This window comes from Fistularia commersonii, chromosome 25 (genome assembly GCF_037954325.1).
Source record: "Fistularia commersonii isolate RoL2024-O1a breed Wild chromosome 25, RoL_Fcom_v1.0, whole genome shotgun sequence".
NCBI classification, from domain to species: Eukaryota; Metazoa; Chordata; class Actinopteri; order Syngnathiformes; family Fistulariidae; genus Fistularia; species Fistularia commersonii.
The window spans coordinates 13,244,602-13,262,515 of record NC_141308.1 but is presented as its reverse complement, the minus strand read 5'-3'; the positions used below and the strand labels follow the sequence as shown (position 1 = coordinate 13,262,515).

Below are 17,914 nucleotides of genomic sequence, written 5' to 3'. Positions count from 1 at the left end.
AGTGTTTTCCTTGGCCCGCTGGCGGGCTGCACTTTGTGGATGTGACCTGTGGGCTTGTTTTCAATTTGAAAAAAAAAAAAAAAGAGAGAGAAAAAAAAAAAATCAAAACAAGACGGGAAACACCGCTTATTTCTACAGTCATAATAATTCCATTGAAAGGATTTGTGTTAAACCTCCGCCGCGCAGCGGGGATACAATTTTAACATTTTGCTTTATTGTCGTTAGATAAAAGCTGGGTTTTATCTTCTCCGCCTCTCACACACACACGATGTATAGGATTTGTTTTTCTTGTCAGATTCCGGGATAATAGTTTTATTCAGTTTGAGTGCTGCTGAAACCTTTGGGTTGCTCCGCGCGCATTTGAAGTGCACTTTCGGTTTGAAACCAAAACACCGACCGTCAGCTCGATCCGGCCAAGTGGCCGATGATGCGGGGCAATAAATGTCCCACTTTAATAGCTTTTCAAATATTATTTTATTTGTTTGTGCAGTGACTCAGCGTGGCACGTGTTTTTTTTTTTTTTTTTGAACAGCGTCAGATGTGGATGCAGTTGGAGTTCAGACTATTTTGTCAGGCATGGTTTCCAAAGTCTAAAATAACCCTCCTGCCCTGCTCAATGAAGATTTTATCACTTTGTGAATGGAGCAAAAACACATCATGGATTCCATTGCAAAATCACAGCCTTAAAATAAATGATTCCCTGACAATAGACTCGTTTTCACCGACGGAGCGCTTTGATTATAGAATTTATTTCGTATTTTCCATTAATTGATTTCAATGATTGTGTTAGGAATTTAAATAAACATTTAACAGCGGCGCCTTGCGTGCGATTGCACTCCCGGCCGCTAGAGGGCGCTGGTTGCTATTGAGCTTAGCCGCAGGATGCCCGGGTAATCGAGGAAACTCAAGAGACTCCTCTCTCGGTAGCAAACAGTGGCTAGCCGGCTAATCCCTCCGCACAACGCAGTCGCGATTGTTTCCACTCATCTCCGCGTCACTATTGTTTCTTGTTTTTTAATATTATATTCGTTTTCGAGAAGGCAGGCGTTGGCGCAAGCGAGAGGGACACCGACGGACGACTTTAAAATAACCTCGATCTCACACGGAATGCTAGCACACAGGCGAGCAGCTAGCTAGCTCGCTAGCTAGCCAGGACGCTAAGCTAGCCACCGACAAACAGCGGCGCCGTCCGGATGCATTGACCGGGACACGTAGCGGATTTCGGGGAGTTCCTTGTCGGCATCGCGTCATGTCGAGCAACCGGTCACAGCAAAGCGCCAGCGGGGCGAGTTCAGTCCCCAGCACAAGTAGCAGCAGCGGCGGCGGCGGAACCGCGGGCGGAGGGAGCGGCAGCGGCACCGCTTCCAGCAACGGCGGCAGCTCCGGGAACGTCGTGCCCTCCCGGAGCTTAGCGGCGGCGGCGGCGGCCAGCGACAGCGGCTTGTCGGTGCCGAGTCTGGCCGCAGTGCAGTCGTCCAGGGGCGGCCTCGCCTCGCTGAGCAGACCGTCCGCGTCCTCCGGTAGCAGGAAGAAAACCCTCCACCAAGCCCCGCTGTACAACGGCCTGCTGAATTCATACGAGGATAAAAGCAACGATTTCGTGTGGTTAGTTTACTTTCCCACCCCCTCCCGACCCGGTGCGGGCTGACAGCGGCTGCCCGGCGGCCTCTCCCTCCCCCGGGGACCCCCGGCCGGAGACCCCCCGGCCTGGAGCCTCTCGTCTAACCATGTCGTGTTTATTTTGCAGCCCGATTTGTTTCGAGATGATCGAGGAGGCGCATATGACCAAGTGTGGCCACAGTTTTTGGTGAGTGTCAAAACCCTGGTTGTGCTGAGGAACCACAACTCCACCAAATGCCACCCATGCATCTTAAATATTTTGAGGAAACTGGTGTAAAACTATCATCTCACAGCGAAAGATGGGTTGACTAGATTTGGGAAAGACTTGCGGAAAGCTACGGCGAGATTGTCAGCGGAGGTTCTCAGACATCCAAGTCACGGCGAATTCTTTTCAAAATCTTCTTGTCTTGGCGGCTGGACTCGAATTTCTTCACTCGAAGATGTTTCGCCCCTCATCCGGTGAGACGAACGGAACCGAAGAAGCCTCTAGACGAGAAGATTTCGACAAAAATACAGCTAGAGTCTTTCTTTTTTTCCACCCCGCAATGTTTTCCCCTCCGCCGTGTCACTCCATCGCTTTTCCCTCTCCGCTTTTGTCATGATACGTTGAAGACTTGACATCGTACAAACCGGGCCTTTGCCGTTCCCTGTTCATCCCTACCGCCGACAAATACGTCTCCGCTTGTCTACACGGTTACCTTTTACCGGTTTTCTTTAAGCTCATCCATCGGTCGTCGGTCGTGTTACGAGAGACTCGCGAGCCCGAGACAATGAAAAGACTGAGCAGCGACTGCGTGAAGACCGTAAGATTACAGATTAAGATTTCCTCTTAGACTTTCAGTTTTATGGCCGCGACAGTCGTAAGGTGAAGGCCCAGCCTTAAGTGCATTCAATGCAGGGATGTCTCGTCTAACTTTTACTTAAAGCCTCGTGAGTCCAACAAAATAGTCAGTCAATAAACTGTAGTTTGGAAAGCAGATAGCAAGGCATCAAAAACAATCGTGGCTCGATACTCCGTCCTCCTGCTGCCTTTTTTTTTGTTTTTAGATGCGAAGCGTTGCGATCGGACAGGTGTTCATTTTCGGTGGAATTGTTACTTTGCCGTCCACAGCGGAGTCAGGTGTTGTCAGTTATCCGAGACAAATAGTAAATATTCGGACAGCACTGGGTGCGCGAATTGAAAGGGAAACAGTCACATTCACCGGATGTGGAAGTTGAAACAAAAATGTTGAAACGCGTCGCCGCCACCTCCTCCGTTGTCAAGTCAAGTGGGGTCTTTATTTAAATTGACACTTTCATCTTTCAGATGATCCGTCACTCACAATAACAGCGGCGCCGACAGTTTTAATACCTATAAAAGAAATAACCGCTGCCGTAGCTCTTATCCCATCAGCCGTATCGCGGATCATCGCCCGGATTGTACTTCGGCTGCAGGATCCGTCAAAATCTCCGTATTTGTTTCCGTCTTCCTCGCCCAAGCGGCCCTGAGTCATCAGGGACGGCTTCCTCAGAGGACGCGAGATATTTTCTCCCGAGGCGTGGGTGGACATGCCTGGGTGATCCACCGGAGAGTAATCCCCACAGGTCCACTCCAATCTGGGGCTTTTTTTTTTTTTTTTTTTCCTCAAAGCAGCTGTAATAACCGTGGCTAATAAAAAAAATAAAAAAAAAAAAAAACTTAAGCCATCTGGAGGGAATAATAGGATCAGCACAATCTCACACACACATTTTTCAGGAGTATTCCGTGTCGCTGTCTAAAGACCGGCACCCACGTTCGCAGGGAGGATGTGCAGAACATTTCAGAGGAAAACACCAATCGACGTGGATGATAAAGCATGTGTGTGTGTGTGTTTGTGTCCACTTGCAGCTTCAAGTGCATCCGCCAAAGTCTGGAGGACAGCAACCGCTGCCCCAAGTGCAACTACATCGTGGACAACGTGGACCAGCTGTACCCCAACTTCCTGGGTGGGTTCACGAGATGGCGAGTTGTTTCCCCCCCCAGCGGCGCCTGAGATCCGCCCTGGAAAAACACTCGGACCTTTCTTTTTTTTTTTTTCTTCTCTTTCTGCCGCTCTGTTCAGATCTATTTGTCTCGCCGCGCAAATCCACCCCTGCATTGTTTGAAATGTGTCGTCCGTTTGTTTTCGCTCCAACACAAACGGAAAACCGCGTCTGTTTTCTTAGTTAACATGAAGCCCGGATCATCTGTGATTTCTTATTGACAAGTTCTAACGCCGGCGTCCAGAAACTTGTCATTTTGTTTTATGTCCGGACAATTTTCTTTCTGGGTAATTTACTGTGTTTTTTTTCACTTGATTTATTTTTAAATCACTCCTTTTTTTTTTTTTTTTTTCCCCCCCTCAATTCACCTTTTTTTTTTTTTTTTTGTTTTGTTTTTCAAAGTCCCAGGGTGTGGATGCCAAGTGAAAATCAGCCCGTGATAAATTACCTGAACGTTTTGTAAGACACGATTCAAAAAGTAACAAGAAATCCCCCCGTCGCTGATGGACGGGGGCCAGATTGAAGGTCAGATCAGGGCCGCTCGGGGAGATTCATTCCCGTTTAGCGCTCCGAGTTCACATCGAAGAGGCTGCAATGTCGCGTTTATCTGACACGGAGATCCTCCTTTCTCCCGGCCTCCAGTGAACGAGCTGATCCTGAAGCAGAAGCAGCGCTCGGAGGAGAAGCGGCTCAAACTGGACCATCCCGTGAGTGTCACAAACACACACACACACACACACACACATCGAAGAGTGACCAGAATCTCCCGCCTCCAGAACGGCTCGCGGTGGCAGGTCTTCCAGGACGTGCTGAACCCGGACCAGGAGAACCTGGACCTGGCCAACGTCAATCTGATGCTGGAGTTCCTGGTCCAGAAGAAGAAGCAGCTGGAGGCGGTAGGTGGCGGCGGCCCGCCTCTAATCCGCAGGATTAAATGCGAGGCAGCGAGTCCGTCCACGTACTCGCCGGCTAAAATCACGTGCATTCTCGCCGTAAAACGACCGGCGGCGCCTTCAGTTTGGTCTGATTTGGTCGAAATCTCGCGTCCAAGGAAACGACTTCACTCCTTGACGTCTACCGCTCTTTCAAATTGCTCAAAATGGAATATTTGTCCCCAGCCTTCTCACAACCCCGGCTTTTTATTAAGGCTGATTGTTTGTTTAGAAGTTTATCAGGACAGTGTACAAATACATGAAGCACAGAGGCAGAGATGTTTGTACCAGATTATAGCTTATAGCTAATTTCCATCTGAAGTCCTGGACAATACAAATATAAAACTGTATAAAATAGACAATATATATAAAATATGCAGATAGGCAACAAAATAACCATACAATATATAAACAGGCAATAAAATATGTATTTTGCAAGTTGAAAGTGCTTGAAAGGATTCAATTATCAACGCATCCCTAGCGGTCAAAATGCGGAGCGCCATTTTTCGCCGCTCACGCGTCGCTCAGTGTGAAAACGAAATCCCGACGGCGCGGCTTATTTTGTTTTTGTTACACACACACACACACACACACGCACGACTACTGGCCTTTGTGTCTGGCCGCGGCTCATTCCTGCTAGCGCGACCGCACAAAGTTTGGCCCGTGTCGAGCATTAATCCTTAATTCCGCCGCTCCTTCTTGTTACAGCAGGCATGCAAAGTATGAGCGGCCGTCCCGCGACACCCATAAAGCCCCGGGTTGTTTCCTGTCGCTGAGCTCAACGCCACGGCGGCGGGAAAAACGGGCACGCCACATATACGAACATCCTCTCTCGCTAAGATGACCCACTTTTTTTTAAAAAAAAAAAAAATTTATTTGACAGAGAATATATAATCCAGGTCAGTTTCTGAGCCTGCTGATTCATGGAGACGAGGAGGAAGCCCCTTTTTTTTTATGGAATAGTCTTTATTTAAACAGTCGTCTGATGCTGATGGAAACAGACGTTTATGTAGCACTCGTGTGTGTGTGTGTGTGTGTGTGTGTGTGTCTGGCGGGCGTCCGGGGCACAGACTTGGCGGCGAGCCTGCCTGCCAGCTGCTGCTAATCATCACACGGCAGCCAGTAAAACAAAAGAGCGGCTGCGGGAATTTGAATACCGAGCGGACGCCGCAGGCTGCGTCCCGCTGGCTCCGCAGGAGAACGTCAGGATCCAGATCTTCAGCACCAGATCAACAATGATGTCCTTACTGTGTGTGTGTGTGTGTGTGTGTCACCAGGAATCCCAGGCGGCTCAGAGGCAGATCCTCATGGAGTTCCTGAAAGAAGCCCGGAGAAACAAAAGAGAGGTAAGCGTCCGTCGAAGGGACGGCAGCTCGGAACGACCGAACCAATGTGGATTCTCGATGTCGTCCACAGCAACTGGAGCAGCTGCAGAAGGAGCTGAACTTCCTGGAGGACGACATCAAGCGCGTGGAGGTAAAGGGCGTGAAGAACGGCGTCCGAGCCGTAGAGGAGATCCAGGACTGATAGCGGTGTGTGGTGTGTGTTTCTCCAGGAGATGAGCGGCCTCTACTCGCCCATCATGGAGGCCGAGTGCACGGTGCCCAACGTAGAGGCCCCGTCGCCGGCGCCCAGGTAACCACACACACACACACACACACACACTGTCAGACGCCACTGTCATCGTCCACTTCTTGAAAACAAATCATGCAATGACGGTAATCCTGTGTGTGTGTGTGACCCAGCTGCAGCAGTATTATTGAGCCGCCGGACTTCAACCAGTCTCCGGGGTTTGTCACAGCTCAGGTGCGACAGGTGAACACCGACAACTTCCTTTCTCCGTCCGCAAACGTCGCTCCCGTCGCACTTAGGAGTTTCATTTCAGCCGCGACCGAACTCGTCACTCGATTCGCCGCTGTCGCAAATTCATCTTCCCCGTTAAAATGAATTGAAAGGCCCGTTCCAGACTTCACCCAGTGAAGTGTTTTTACAGAAAAGAGATGGTTATTTTCTTACTTTCGGCTACACACTTAGTAACTTAGTGTCTGAGTTTATAACCATAAATTAGCCGCATCATTGATTCATTTGCATGTGAAAAACGTAGCTTATAGACCAGAAATGACAATATTAAACTTGAAGGTGGGAGAAAGAAGGCGCAGCGGCAGAGGAGATGCTTAGCGGCTTCACGCTAAATGCTACCGCGTGCCGCTAAGAAGATCTTCATTCATGGACGGAGTGAAGCCGCTCTTCTTTTTTAAAACCATCAAAATCGTCCCCCGACCGGCTTTGACCGCCACTTCCTCGTCTCTTCGCGGACGAATCCACGCCGCGCGCGCCTCGCTCTTCTTATTCCACCACCGCAAAAAAAAAAAAAAAACATGGATGCACTCCTAAGGCTTTGCCTTTTTTTATTATTATTTTTTATCTTCATCGGGTCGCCTGAGAGTCTCCGGGCTCCGCCGGCGTGCCAAAGGAACAAAATGTGATGCTTTTTTTTTTTTTTTTTTTTTAAGAGGTGCATTTTTTCGCAGGGGTGTTTTTTGACGTGCCGCGCGCTCGGCGGTTTGCGCAAAGTAGGTGATGGAATGAGTGTACGGACGGAGCGGGAAGGAACCCTGTCTGTGCTCGTCTCGCTCGCAGGGGAAAAGGCAGACCTGGTACAACAGCACGCTGGCGTCGAGGAGGAAGAGGCTGACGGCTCACTTCGAGGATCTGGAGCAGTGCTACTTCTCCAACAAAATGTCACGCATCACAGGTAACAACCCCGACGGCGGGCTGGGGAAGGGATCAGCGGAGATCAGGTGTCCTCCAAATGATACCGCGCCGCGGATCTTTTTTAATCAAAAGTGAAGTATTGCGTTTTTTTCCCCCTCCCGCATCCTGACGTGCGTCACCGTCTCCTCAAAATGTTGTTTTTCTAATTCAAACATCGCGGCGTGCGGTTTGTCCTTCGGATACGTTCCCCCCCGTTTGATCGATCCCGGCACAAAGACGACTTAGCGGAATCGCGGCCCTGTAAATCAGAGCTTCTTCCCCCCCCCCGGAAAAACGAGGCGCCCCGTAATCCGCTCGCTCCCCGTATATTTTCCTGCGACGCCGCCGTCTCTTTCAGACGAAGGCAGGAACCTGAACCAGCTGGACGACTTCATGGAGTGCCTCTCCAAGTTCACCCGCTACAACTCGGTGCGGCCGCTGGCCACGCTCTCCTACGCCAGCGACCTGTACAACGGCTCCAGCATCGTCTCCAGGTACGCCGTCACCCGAAGGTCGGACGGGCGGCGGCGATCGGATCGGAAAAAAACCACCGATCTTGTTTTTCCAGCATCGAGTTCGACCGCGACTGCGACTACTTCGCCATCGCCGGCGTGACCAAGAAGATCAAGGTGTTCGAGTACGGCACGGTGATCCAGGACGCCGTGGACATCCACTACCCCGTCAACGAGATGACCTGCAACTCCAAGATCAGGTGCGGAGGCGTCGTGGCGGCGGCGGCGGCGGAATAATAACGCCGAAAATAACGCCGACTCGGTCTGTTACAGCTGCATCAGCTGGAGCAGCTACCACAAGAACCTGCTGGCCAGCAGCGACTACGAGGGGACCGTCATCCTGTGGGACGGCTTCACGGGCCACCGCTCCAAAGTCTACCAGGTAAACACACACACACACACACACACACACACACACGGAGCTCCACCTTTGACCCTGGAAGCAGCACAGAGAGCCCAGTGTGTGGACGTCACGCTGACAGGCGTTTGCTTTCGGTCTGCGAGCGAGTTGAAAAAACACGACCACGTCCATCAGAGTCTCCATTCCACCAAATATCAACACACACACACACACACACACACACACACACACAGCTGAGGTCTGCCTCGCTTGCGGTCGGTGCGCCTGTGGGCCGCAGGTCCTCACACCCAGAGGTGAAGCCCCACACACACACACACACACACACCTCCCCATCGTGGAAGCACAAAACAAATAAACAGCGTCTGCTGTGAAGGCCTGCCAGCAGGGGTTTGCCTCGACCCGCCGCGTCTTTGCCCGACTAAAACCGTCTGTTCTGACCCGCCGCGCCGTCTCTGCTGCCGCCAGGAGCACGAGAAGCGCTGCTGGAGCGTGGACTTCAACCTGATGGACCCCAAGCTGCTCGCGTCGGGTTCGGACGACGCCAAAGGTAAGCGACCCCGGACGCGGCGACGCTACGCTTCCCAGCCCTGCCGTAACCCACGTGTGTGTGTGTGTGTGTGTGTGTGTGTGTGTGTTTTTCAGTGAAACTGTGGTCCACCAACCTGGACAACTCGGTGGCCAGCATCGAGGCCAAGGCCAACGTCTGCTGCGTGAAGTTCAGCCCCACGTCCAGGTACCACCTGGCCTTCGGTTGCGCAGGTGAGGAAGATTCGGGAAGATTTTCCGAATTCCCGGCGAGCGCCCGAAACGCCCCCCCGGCCCCGTTTTTCCCGACGCTTCGGGTTCCCGAAGGCGACTTCATTTCCACCCGGGCGGCGTCTCGCCGTGATTTTGAAAACAGATTCGTTAGGCGGCGTCGGACGAGCGCGGCGAGAGCGATCGCTCACGCTCGTTTTTTAATATCGAAGACTCGCTGAGTGCAGCTCAGGAGAGGGGCCCCCTCGGCGCGGCCAGGGGGCTAAATAATGTATTTATATTTTTAATCTCTGACGGTGACGCGGCGTGATTTCTGCTCTTGGAAAGCGTCCGCGCACACCTGGAACCGCCGCGCTTTTTCCCTCGCAGACCACTAAATTTCTCCTGTGGTCGCACAGAGTCCGATGGTCCAGACAGACTTCTGAAAAGTTAATTTATTAAACCTCCCGGAGGAAATCTTAAGAATCGCAACTATTTAGTCGCACACACACACACACACACACACATATCGGCTTTTCCACTAAGTTAAATTGGATGAGCAGAACCGGCCACCGGTATCGGCGGCGATCCGCGACGCCCCGCCGGGGGGGTCAAAGTGCGCCGGCCCCTGGAGGAGCCACGACGCGCCCGAAACCCCAGGAAGAGACGAACGGCGCGCTGGACGGAAACTTCTCCCTCTTTGATCCGCCGCCCCGCAGATGATTTAAGCAGGAAGTCTGAGCCTGGGATGTATCGCGTTTTTGAGCGTTTGCGCCGGGACCCCGTTCGACCTCCCGCCGGTTTCCCCGGGTTCGGCCTCCTGGCGTCGGCCCGCGATTCCTGACGAACCTCGACTGATTCTTGTCAAAGCTTCAGCGCGAATTCCGAGGTGGACCTTCCATCGCCGTCTGCACTCCGTTACGGAACAAGTGAAATATCACGGTTACATGATCATGTGTGCGTGTGTGTTTTACAGCGCCGTTCGAATCCGTGCTGTCAAAGAAACACACACAATGCCTCACAGTGTGTGTGTGTGTGTGTGTGTGTCCCCTCAGACCACTGCGTGCACTACTACGACCTGCGCAACACGAAGCAGCCCATCATGGTGTTCAAAGGCCACCGCAAGGCCGTGTCCTACGCCAAGTTTGTCAACGGCGAGGAGATCGTCTCCGCGTGAGTGGACGCCCTCTTTTTATTTATTTTTATTATTTTATTTTTTTTAACAGCTGTGTTTTCCGATGCGTCGCGTGTTTGTTTGCGACACGCGGCCAGGAGTTGGGGGTTAATGGGTTCAGCTAGTCTTTAGTTGTAAAAAGAAAAACAAAAAACAAAAAAAAGAGGATATTTTTGGGGTGTTTTAGCGCCATCTAGTGGAGGAAGCCGAGAATGCGATTTACAGCCGACCCTCACTTTTCAAGATTTCAAGTGAATATCCGCAAAGTAGAGACGTTTTGATGTTATTTCTAGATATATTAACCCTCAACCGACCTCACACAGCTCTTAGCAACTTCCCGCGCTGCTAAACACTGTGGGATAATGCAATACAAAATGTACAGTCAATTAGAAATCAAATAAAATGTATAGAAATTGGTATTGTTCATGGAAAGAAATCACATTTTATATTTGTGATAAATCATTTTCTAGGGCGCTCGACATCGGAGATACTTTGCTGCGTCGAAACTCGAATGATGATGAATTTGCGGTGCTGTAATTAATTTATTTACCAATTTATTTACCAACGTTGTTCCTGATGAGATCTGGCGTGGGTGCGAGGGCACTAAAATAAATTTTAGTTTAATTTTTTACTTTTTTTTTTTTTTCCGTCGGGCTAGAAAATAAATATTTCATCACGAAAAAAATATTCAAATATTGCAAAAAAAAAAAAATGCTTAAGAACAATAGATTGTGAGCAAAAAAAAAACGTAAAGTAGCGAATTTTCTTAAGTTCCGAAGCACAATTCCAGCAAATCTTATCCTTGAAATCTGGGGAAAAAAAATTCAAAATTTCAAAATTCGCATGGCTAGTCGTCACGACGACGACGCATCTTCTGAATTGGCGCTTCCAGCGATGACTTGAGGGAACTACTAGTAAAAAACTAGTAAAAAAAATTCAACAACATTATGTCGAGTCATTTCTGTAACATTTTACAAAATAGGCAACATTTTTTAAGAAAAGTGTTATCTAGCGACAGTCATTCAGAGAAAATTAATTAAAAAAAAATACTAAAATTATAATTATATTAGTAAATATGATTATTTTAATTTGTAAGAAAAGTAATCATTATAAAGTAAAATTCAATTTAATTTTACAGGAATCATTCGCTGTTTATTTTTGGCTGCGGATTCACATTAGAACACTTAAGTTTACAATAGCCATGATTTCCTGTACATTATTAATATCCTTGTATTTCAGGGTTTAATATCCTTATTTTGTGATTTTTTTTGGGGGGGGGGGGGGGTTGGAAGGAATTAATTTCTTTTCTATTATTTTAAATCGGGAAAAATCATTTAAGATACGAAAAAAAAAAAAAATGACGGTAGGAACCCACTTCTGGAAGGGATTAAATCGGTACCTTAAAGGGACGGCTGTAAATTTTAACGAGGCGGCGCCGGAGGATTCAAGCGGACGCTCCGGAGGATCCAGGTGTGGTCTCGGGTTTCTGATCCTGTGGAACCTCGGTCAGTTCCACAGACAGCCAGCTGAAGCTGTGGAACGTCAACAAACCCCACTGCCTGCGTTCCTTCAAGGGCCACATCAACGAGAAGAACTTCGTGGGCCTGGCGTCCAACGGGGACTACGTGGCCTGCGGTAAATCCCCGGGACCCGCCGCCTCCACGTCCTTTCAAATCCTCCGTGACCTCACCGCCAATGTGTGTGTGTGTGTGTGTGTGTGTGTTCAGGCAGCGAGAACAACTCGCTGTACTTGTACTACAAAGGACTCTCCAAGACGCTCCTGACCTTCAAGTTTGACACGGTGAAGAGCGTCCTGGACAAAGACAAGAAGGAGGACGACACCAACGAGTTCGTCAGCGCCGTGTGCTGGAGGGCGCTGCCCGACGGCGTGAGTGGCGTTCTGGCTCCGGGAGGGGGCGGAGTCTATTTCCACTTCCTGTCGCGCCGCCCCGACTAACGTCCCCCCTTGTCTTCCCAGGAGTCCAACGTGCTGATCGCTGCAAACAGTCAAGGAACAATCAAGGTGTGTGTTGGATGGATGTGCGCGCACACACACACACACACACACACACACACACACACACACACACACACACACACATCCATATTGTTCAGTTCAGGTTTGGGAATTTTTCACCCTCACTGTTCCTTTATGTTGTTATTGTTATTGTCTGCTGTCTGTTTATTTGTTGTTTTTTTTTTGTTGTTGTTTTTTGCCTATCATATTTATATTTATATTTTATTTTTTGACTGTTACGCCTTTATGTTGTTATTGTTGTTGTCTGCTGTCTGTTTATTCGGTTTTTTTTGTTGTTTTTTTTTTTGCCTATCATATTTATATTTTATTTTTTGACTGTTACGCCTTTATTTTGTTATTGTTATTGTCTGCTGTCTGTTTATTCGTTGTTTTTTTTTTTTGCCTATCATATTCATATTTATATTTTATTTTTTGTCTGTTACGCCTTTATGCTGTTATTGTCTGCTGTCTGTTTATTTGTTGGTTTTTTTTTACCTTTCATATTTATATTTTATTTTTCAACTGTTACGCCGCTGTGACGAAGGAAGTTTATCTCATCTTACACACTGAAAAATTCAAGATTTTTAATTTTAATTTTAAAAAAAAAAACGAAATAGGCCGGTTATTGACAAGCTGCGTAATTATAAACAGAGTTTATGTGAGTTTGCGAGAAGAGATGGCTTTTGAAGCTCTTAGGAAGAACCGATTCGAGTGTGAAGACCATCTCGGGTACTAGTTAGCGCCATCTTTAAAAAGTACTCGGTCACCGGTTGTTTATTTGTGAGAAAGTCGGCAGAGGAGGCGAGAAATGGAGGTACGAGAGGTCCGGATCTTTCGGTTCGTGGAGTAACATCCACATTTTGGACCAAAATACGCCGTTTTGGAGCGAGGAGCTTCAGGTGCACGTCACTCCGTGTCTTCTTAATACCCGTAGGGATGTCAAACTAAAAACATTCCCCTGGAAGAGGCGACTTCCTGGAACAAAACTGGAGCTGGAACAGTTCTTGGAACTCGCGAGCAGCTGTCGACGCGAACACAAGAAGCGTATTAGCTCTCCGAGACTCGCCGTAAAGTGTTGGTTAGCAGGTTAGCGGACGCTTCGGACACTCGTCTCATTGAAGAACGGCGGTCCGTGACCCCGCGACCCCGTGACCCCGCGACCTCACCCACTCACTACCTGTTGGCTTTTTCCTCCTTGTTGGTCTCGGCCCATTCGCATCCTGCTTATTTTTATTTATTTTTCTCGTCGCTATTGTCACTCTCTTTATGTTCCTACTCTTGTTGTTGTCTATTTTCACCCTTTTTTTTTCCCTCCCATTCTGTTGTTCATTCTTATCCTTAATGTTGTTAAGATAAGATATACTTAATTGATCCCCATAGGGGCAATTCTTTTGTCATAGTTATATATTTTAAATACTTTTAATATTTTATTTGAGATATTTTTAATTTATTTATTTTATTTTTTTCCCATTTTGTTGTCCATAAGATAAACTTCATTGATCCTGAAAGGGGCAATTCATTTGTCACAGTTGTATATTTTTTTTTATATTTTTAATATTTTATTTTATATATTTTTTTGATATTTATTTCAATTATTTTTTCCCCACATTCTGTTGTCCATTAGATAAACTTCATTGATCCGCATGGGGGAAATTCTTTTTTCACAGTTCTATATTTTTATATTTTTTTACGAATTTCACTTGATAGATTTTTATATATAAGACTGTCTCAGAAAATTAGAATATTGTGATGAAGTTCTTTATCTTCTATAATGCAATTGCAAAAACAAAAATGTCATACATTTTGGATTCATTACAAATCAACTGAAATATTGCAAGCCTTTTATCATTTTAATATTGCTGGTTATGGCTTACATCTTAACAAAACTCAAGAATCCTATTAAAAAATTAAAATATCATGAAAAAGTAATTTTTTTTTGTTTTTTAATTTCATTACAGAAGATAAAGAACTTTATCACAATATTCTAATTTTCAGAGACCTCTATATATAATTTTTTTATATATTCATTTTATAATTTTCTGTTGACCATAAGATAAACTTTATCGATCCCCATAGGGGAAATTCTTTTTTCACAGTTATAGTGTCAATAAATTGGAATATAAATTTAGAGACAATGAGAAAAAGCATCCAGAAATAAAAAAAACAGCAGAGAGAACAACAACAACATAAAGGATAAGAACGAACAGAATCGAGGGCTTTAAGGGTGAAAATAGACAACGGAAACTAAACATCGACATAAACAGTGACAATGACAAGAATAAATGGAATAAAAAAGAATAATAGGGTCCGAGTGGGCTGAGACCAACAAGAATTAAAATAAAAATAAAAAGTTGACGTTCTCTCCTTTTGCTATTTTCTCATTGTATTTAAATTCATATTTATTCAATGACAAAACACAGGTTTATCTTAAAATCTGGACTTCCGACCGACGCATCTTTTTTTTTTTCCCCCTGCAGGTACTGGAGCTGGTCTGACAGAGCGCCGAACGGGAGGAAGGCGACCCGCCGACCGCCAGAAGCAAAAAAAAAAAAAAAAAAAACCCCAATCCAAACCGAAACCCGTCGCACTTAAAAGGTACAAATCCAACCAAACGGACGCCAGACGCTCTGAACCTCCTCTTCCTCTCAGATCCGCGGTGGGAGGGCGCCGTTTTTTTTTTTTTTTTTTTTTAATAAATAGGACTTGAGTTTCATTCTGTCACGAGCGTCATCAGTTCCTTTCCGGGCGGGAAAAACCCGCGGTCGGGCGAAGGCGGGGCTCGAAACACCCGGCACGCCCAAAGTCCCAGACTTGGACTGTTTTACGGAGAACCGAAAGAGGTGTTTTCTATTTGTATAACTGAATAAATTATTTCAAAAGTATCCCGTCGCGCTGGGTTTTTATTTCTTCCAGGAGGTGGGGAGGAGGATCTCCAGCCTCTTGGAACACCTCAAACTCAAAGTCCCAGAGTAACGGACGCTAAAGTGAGACGTTGCACCAAATGAAAAGTCAAATCTTTGAGGGGAAAATGTGCCTTTGCGCCGCCAGCGATTTAAAAAAAAAAAACAAAAAAAAAACGGCGCACTAAATAACCCCGGTCAGTCGGGGAGCTTGGACCCGCACCTGGACCCGGACCTGGACCCGGACCGGCTCCTGGAAGTGCCTGCTCTGCACTTTGTGATCGCACTCCCGGTGTGTGTGTGTGTGTGTGTGTGTTGGCTCCGACGGAGGCCGTTTAGCTACTATGTTGGACTGTTTGGGACGATGAAGCCAGAACGGTAAAGAGCTGCATAAACGAAAGAACATCTGTGTTTTCTTTTCCTTTGATTTTTTTTTTTTTTTTTTTTTCTTTTTAAGTTGCAGAAAAACCAGCTGTGTGATACTTGTTACAAAACCCAAATGGATAAATAAAAATATATATATATATATACATCGATAGACGTGACGCCAGAAACGGGAAATTAGGGCAGATCTTTATGTCGACTCGACCTTTTCGATGCTTCGTGTTTTTTTTTTTTGTTTTGTTTTTTTTTGCACAAGTCGGGTCAGCGAACCGGGGTAATTGGAAGAGAAGGGCTAACAAAGAAATCGACGAGGATGTGATTGGAAACGAGATTTCAATCAGAACGGCCTCCAGGAAGAGACCTTTATTCCAACGCTGTTTCGCTAGCGAACACCGGAGAGGTAGATGGAAACGCTCCGCGCACGTGAGAGGAGACGGTCTTAGCTTCTGCGACCGAGAAGCCGAGCGCTACGCTAGATCAACAATTAGCTGGTTAATTGCTGGTACAATTAACTAGTTTGGAGGATTTGAAAGACCTGCGACTGAACCGTCTGGTTGGCGCAACGTCCCGCTAATATTCCAACGTTCCGCTAATTCTCCAACGTCCCGCTAATGCTCCAACATCCCGCTAATGCTCCAACGCTCTGCTAATTCTCCAACGTCGCGCCAATGCTCCAACATCCTGCTAATTTTCCAACGTCCCGCTAATGCTCCAACGTCCCGCTAATGCTCCAACATTCTGCTATTTCTCCAACGTTCTGCTAATTCTCCACCATCCCGCTAACGCTCCAACATCCCGCTAATGCTCCTACGTCCCGCTAATGCTCCAACGTTCTGCTAATTCTCCACCGTCCCGCTAATGCTCCAACATTCTGCTATTTCTCCAACGTTCTGCTAATTCTCCACCGTCCCGCTAACGCTCCAACATCCCGCTAATGCTCCAACTCTCTGCTAATGCTCCTACGTCCCGCTAATGCTCCAAAACACCTTCATCTTTCTCAACAAGGCGAAAAGGAGAATTCAGAGGGGACCAACACACAACCCTGTTGCACACCTTTTAGCTTTTTCCTGTTTCTTTCCGCCCAGGACGGCAACGCATGGCTTTCACAGGAGAAATGCCTGCATTTAGAAATGAAATAAATGCAATACAAAGGTCATTTTTTGGCTCATTAAAACTAATCTTTTACTTGTGTGTTAGCATTTACACTTCAGGGTTCGCGGTGAATAAATCCACAAGTTTGCAGAGGTTCTCCGTCATCCAGCTCAGATGTTTCACGTCATGACGGCTCATGTTAGATGTTTTGGAGAAGAAGGTCGCGAGCCATATATGGATCTTCTGGTCCCAGACAATTTAGAGTTGAAAAAAAATCAGTTTGTCAAACTGTCATTGAAATAAATAGAAATGGCTTCCGAGCAGCTTCCGAAATCAATTTTATCAGATAGACGATTAGTTTATGGAAAAGATGGCGAAAAAAAAACCAAAGATGATGATTAGCGTGCGTTCCAGGGTCGGTGGACGGTGGAATTTACATTTGGATCTGCGGTACGTCTAATATGCTCTGATAAAATTGAAAATTAAAATCGATAAGATATAAAGCGGTGCTTTGAGCAAAACCATGTATCGCCAGAGATCGCATTAAGGGGAAGACTTTAATTTATTATATGTTAAAATACTACAGGACCGTCTCAGGAAATTAGAATATCGCAATAAGGTTCTTTATCTTCTGTAATGCAAAAACAAAAATGTTATATATTCTGGATTCATTACAAATCAACTGAAATATTGCAAGCCTTTTATTATTTTAATATTGCTGATTATGGCTTACATCTTAAGAAAACTCAAACATCCTATCTCAAAGTATTAGAATATCGTGATTTTTTTTTTTTAAATTGCATTACAGAAGATAAAGAACTTTATCACAATATTCTAATTTTCTGAGACAGTCCTGTAGTATTTTTAACATATAATAAATTAAATAGGTGTATTTAGGAATATTTGGCTTGTATGGCTTTTATTTTTAATTCTAAACATTAGTTGAGGAAACTCCAGAATGCTTTGCTGCTTTTAAGTCATTGTTTTATTTCTTGGAAATCTCACACATTTACAAACAAGCATTTGAAGATGAATAAAACTAAAGTAATTTATTCGTCAATGTCTTGCTGTCTTCTGTCTCTCTATTTCTATTCATATTTATCTTATTTTTTGACATTATAACTGTCACACCGATGTGATAAAAGAATTCCCCCAATTCTCATTTTTGACATTATAACTGTTATGCTGCCGTGACGAAGGAATTTCCCCTATTGGGATCAGTAGCTTATTTTATCCTTATTTGTGGATGTCTTTCTATCATCTGTCTTTGTAATGTCTCTTTATTTATATTCATATTTTTAATTTTTCTAAATTTTGACATAACTGTTACACTGCTGTAACCAAAAAAAAAATCACCTATGGGGTTCAATAACGTCCTTTTTACTTTATTCGCGGATGTCTTTCCATCTTCTAATTTCTCCCTATTTATATT

The 17,914-nt window shown here is 46.1% G+C and overlaps 1 protein-coding gene across 4 annotated transcripts; it reads left to right on the top strand.

The window, feature by feature from the left end:
- Positions 1-888: 888 nt before the first annotated feature.
- Positions 889-14,985, top strand: cop1 (COP1 E3 ubiquitin ligase). Of its 4 annotated transcripts, none has more exons than XM_086172664.1 (20): positions 889-1,605; positions 1,748-1,807; positions 3,488-3,585; positions 4,264-4,328; positions 4,398-4,517; positions 5,831-5,899; positions 5,970-6,029; positions 6,109-6,188; positions 6,299-6,359; positions 7,194-7,308; positions 7,666-7,801; positions 7,876-8,019; positions 8,093-8,201; positions 8,646-8,727; positions 8,823-8,939; positions 9,971-10,088; positions 11,600-11,724; positions 11,817-11,977; positions 12,068-12,112; positions 14,584-14,985. In XM_086172664.1, the coding sequence occupies exons 1-20, from the start codon at positions 1,250-1,252 to the stop codon at positions 14,599-14,601; spliced, it is 2,139 nt and encodes a 712-aa protein (XP_086028790.1). In that variant the 5' UTR covers positions 889-1,249; the 3' UTR covers positions 14,602-14,985. The 4 variants fall into 4 exon arrangements, with proteins under 4 accessions (XP_086028790.1, XP_086028789.1, XP_086028787.1 ...); XM_086172663.1 differs by having other exon boundaries at positions 6,299-6,368; XM_086172661.1 differs by having other exon boundaries at positions 4,264-4,517.
- The last annotated feature ends 2,929 nt before the right edge of the window (positions 14,986-17,914 follow it).

Excerpts from the sequence above, each read along its gene's own strand:
- cop1 (XM_086172660.1), top strand. The coding sequence starts at position 1,250 with ATGTCGAGCAACCGGTCACAGCAAAGCGCCAGCGGGGCGAGTTCAGTC. Across the intron at positions 6,369-7,193 it reads TCACAGCTCAGGTGCGACAG|GGGAAAAGGCAGACCTGGTA; the intron begins GTGAACACCGAC and ends TCTCGCTCGCAG. Across the intron at positions 11,725-11,816 it reads CGGGGACTACGTGGCCTGCG|GCAGCGAGAACAACTCGCTG; the intron begins GTAAATCCCCGG and ends GTGTGTGTTCAG.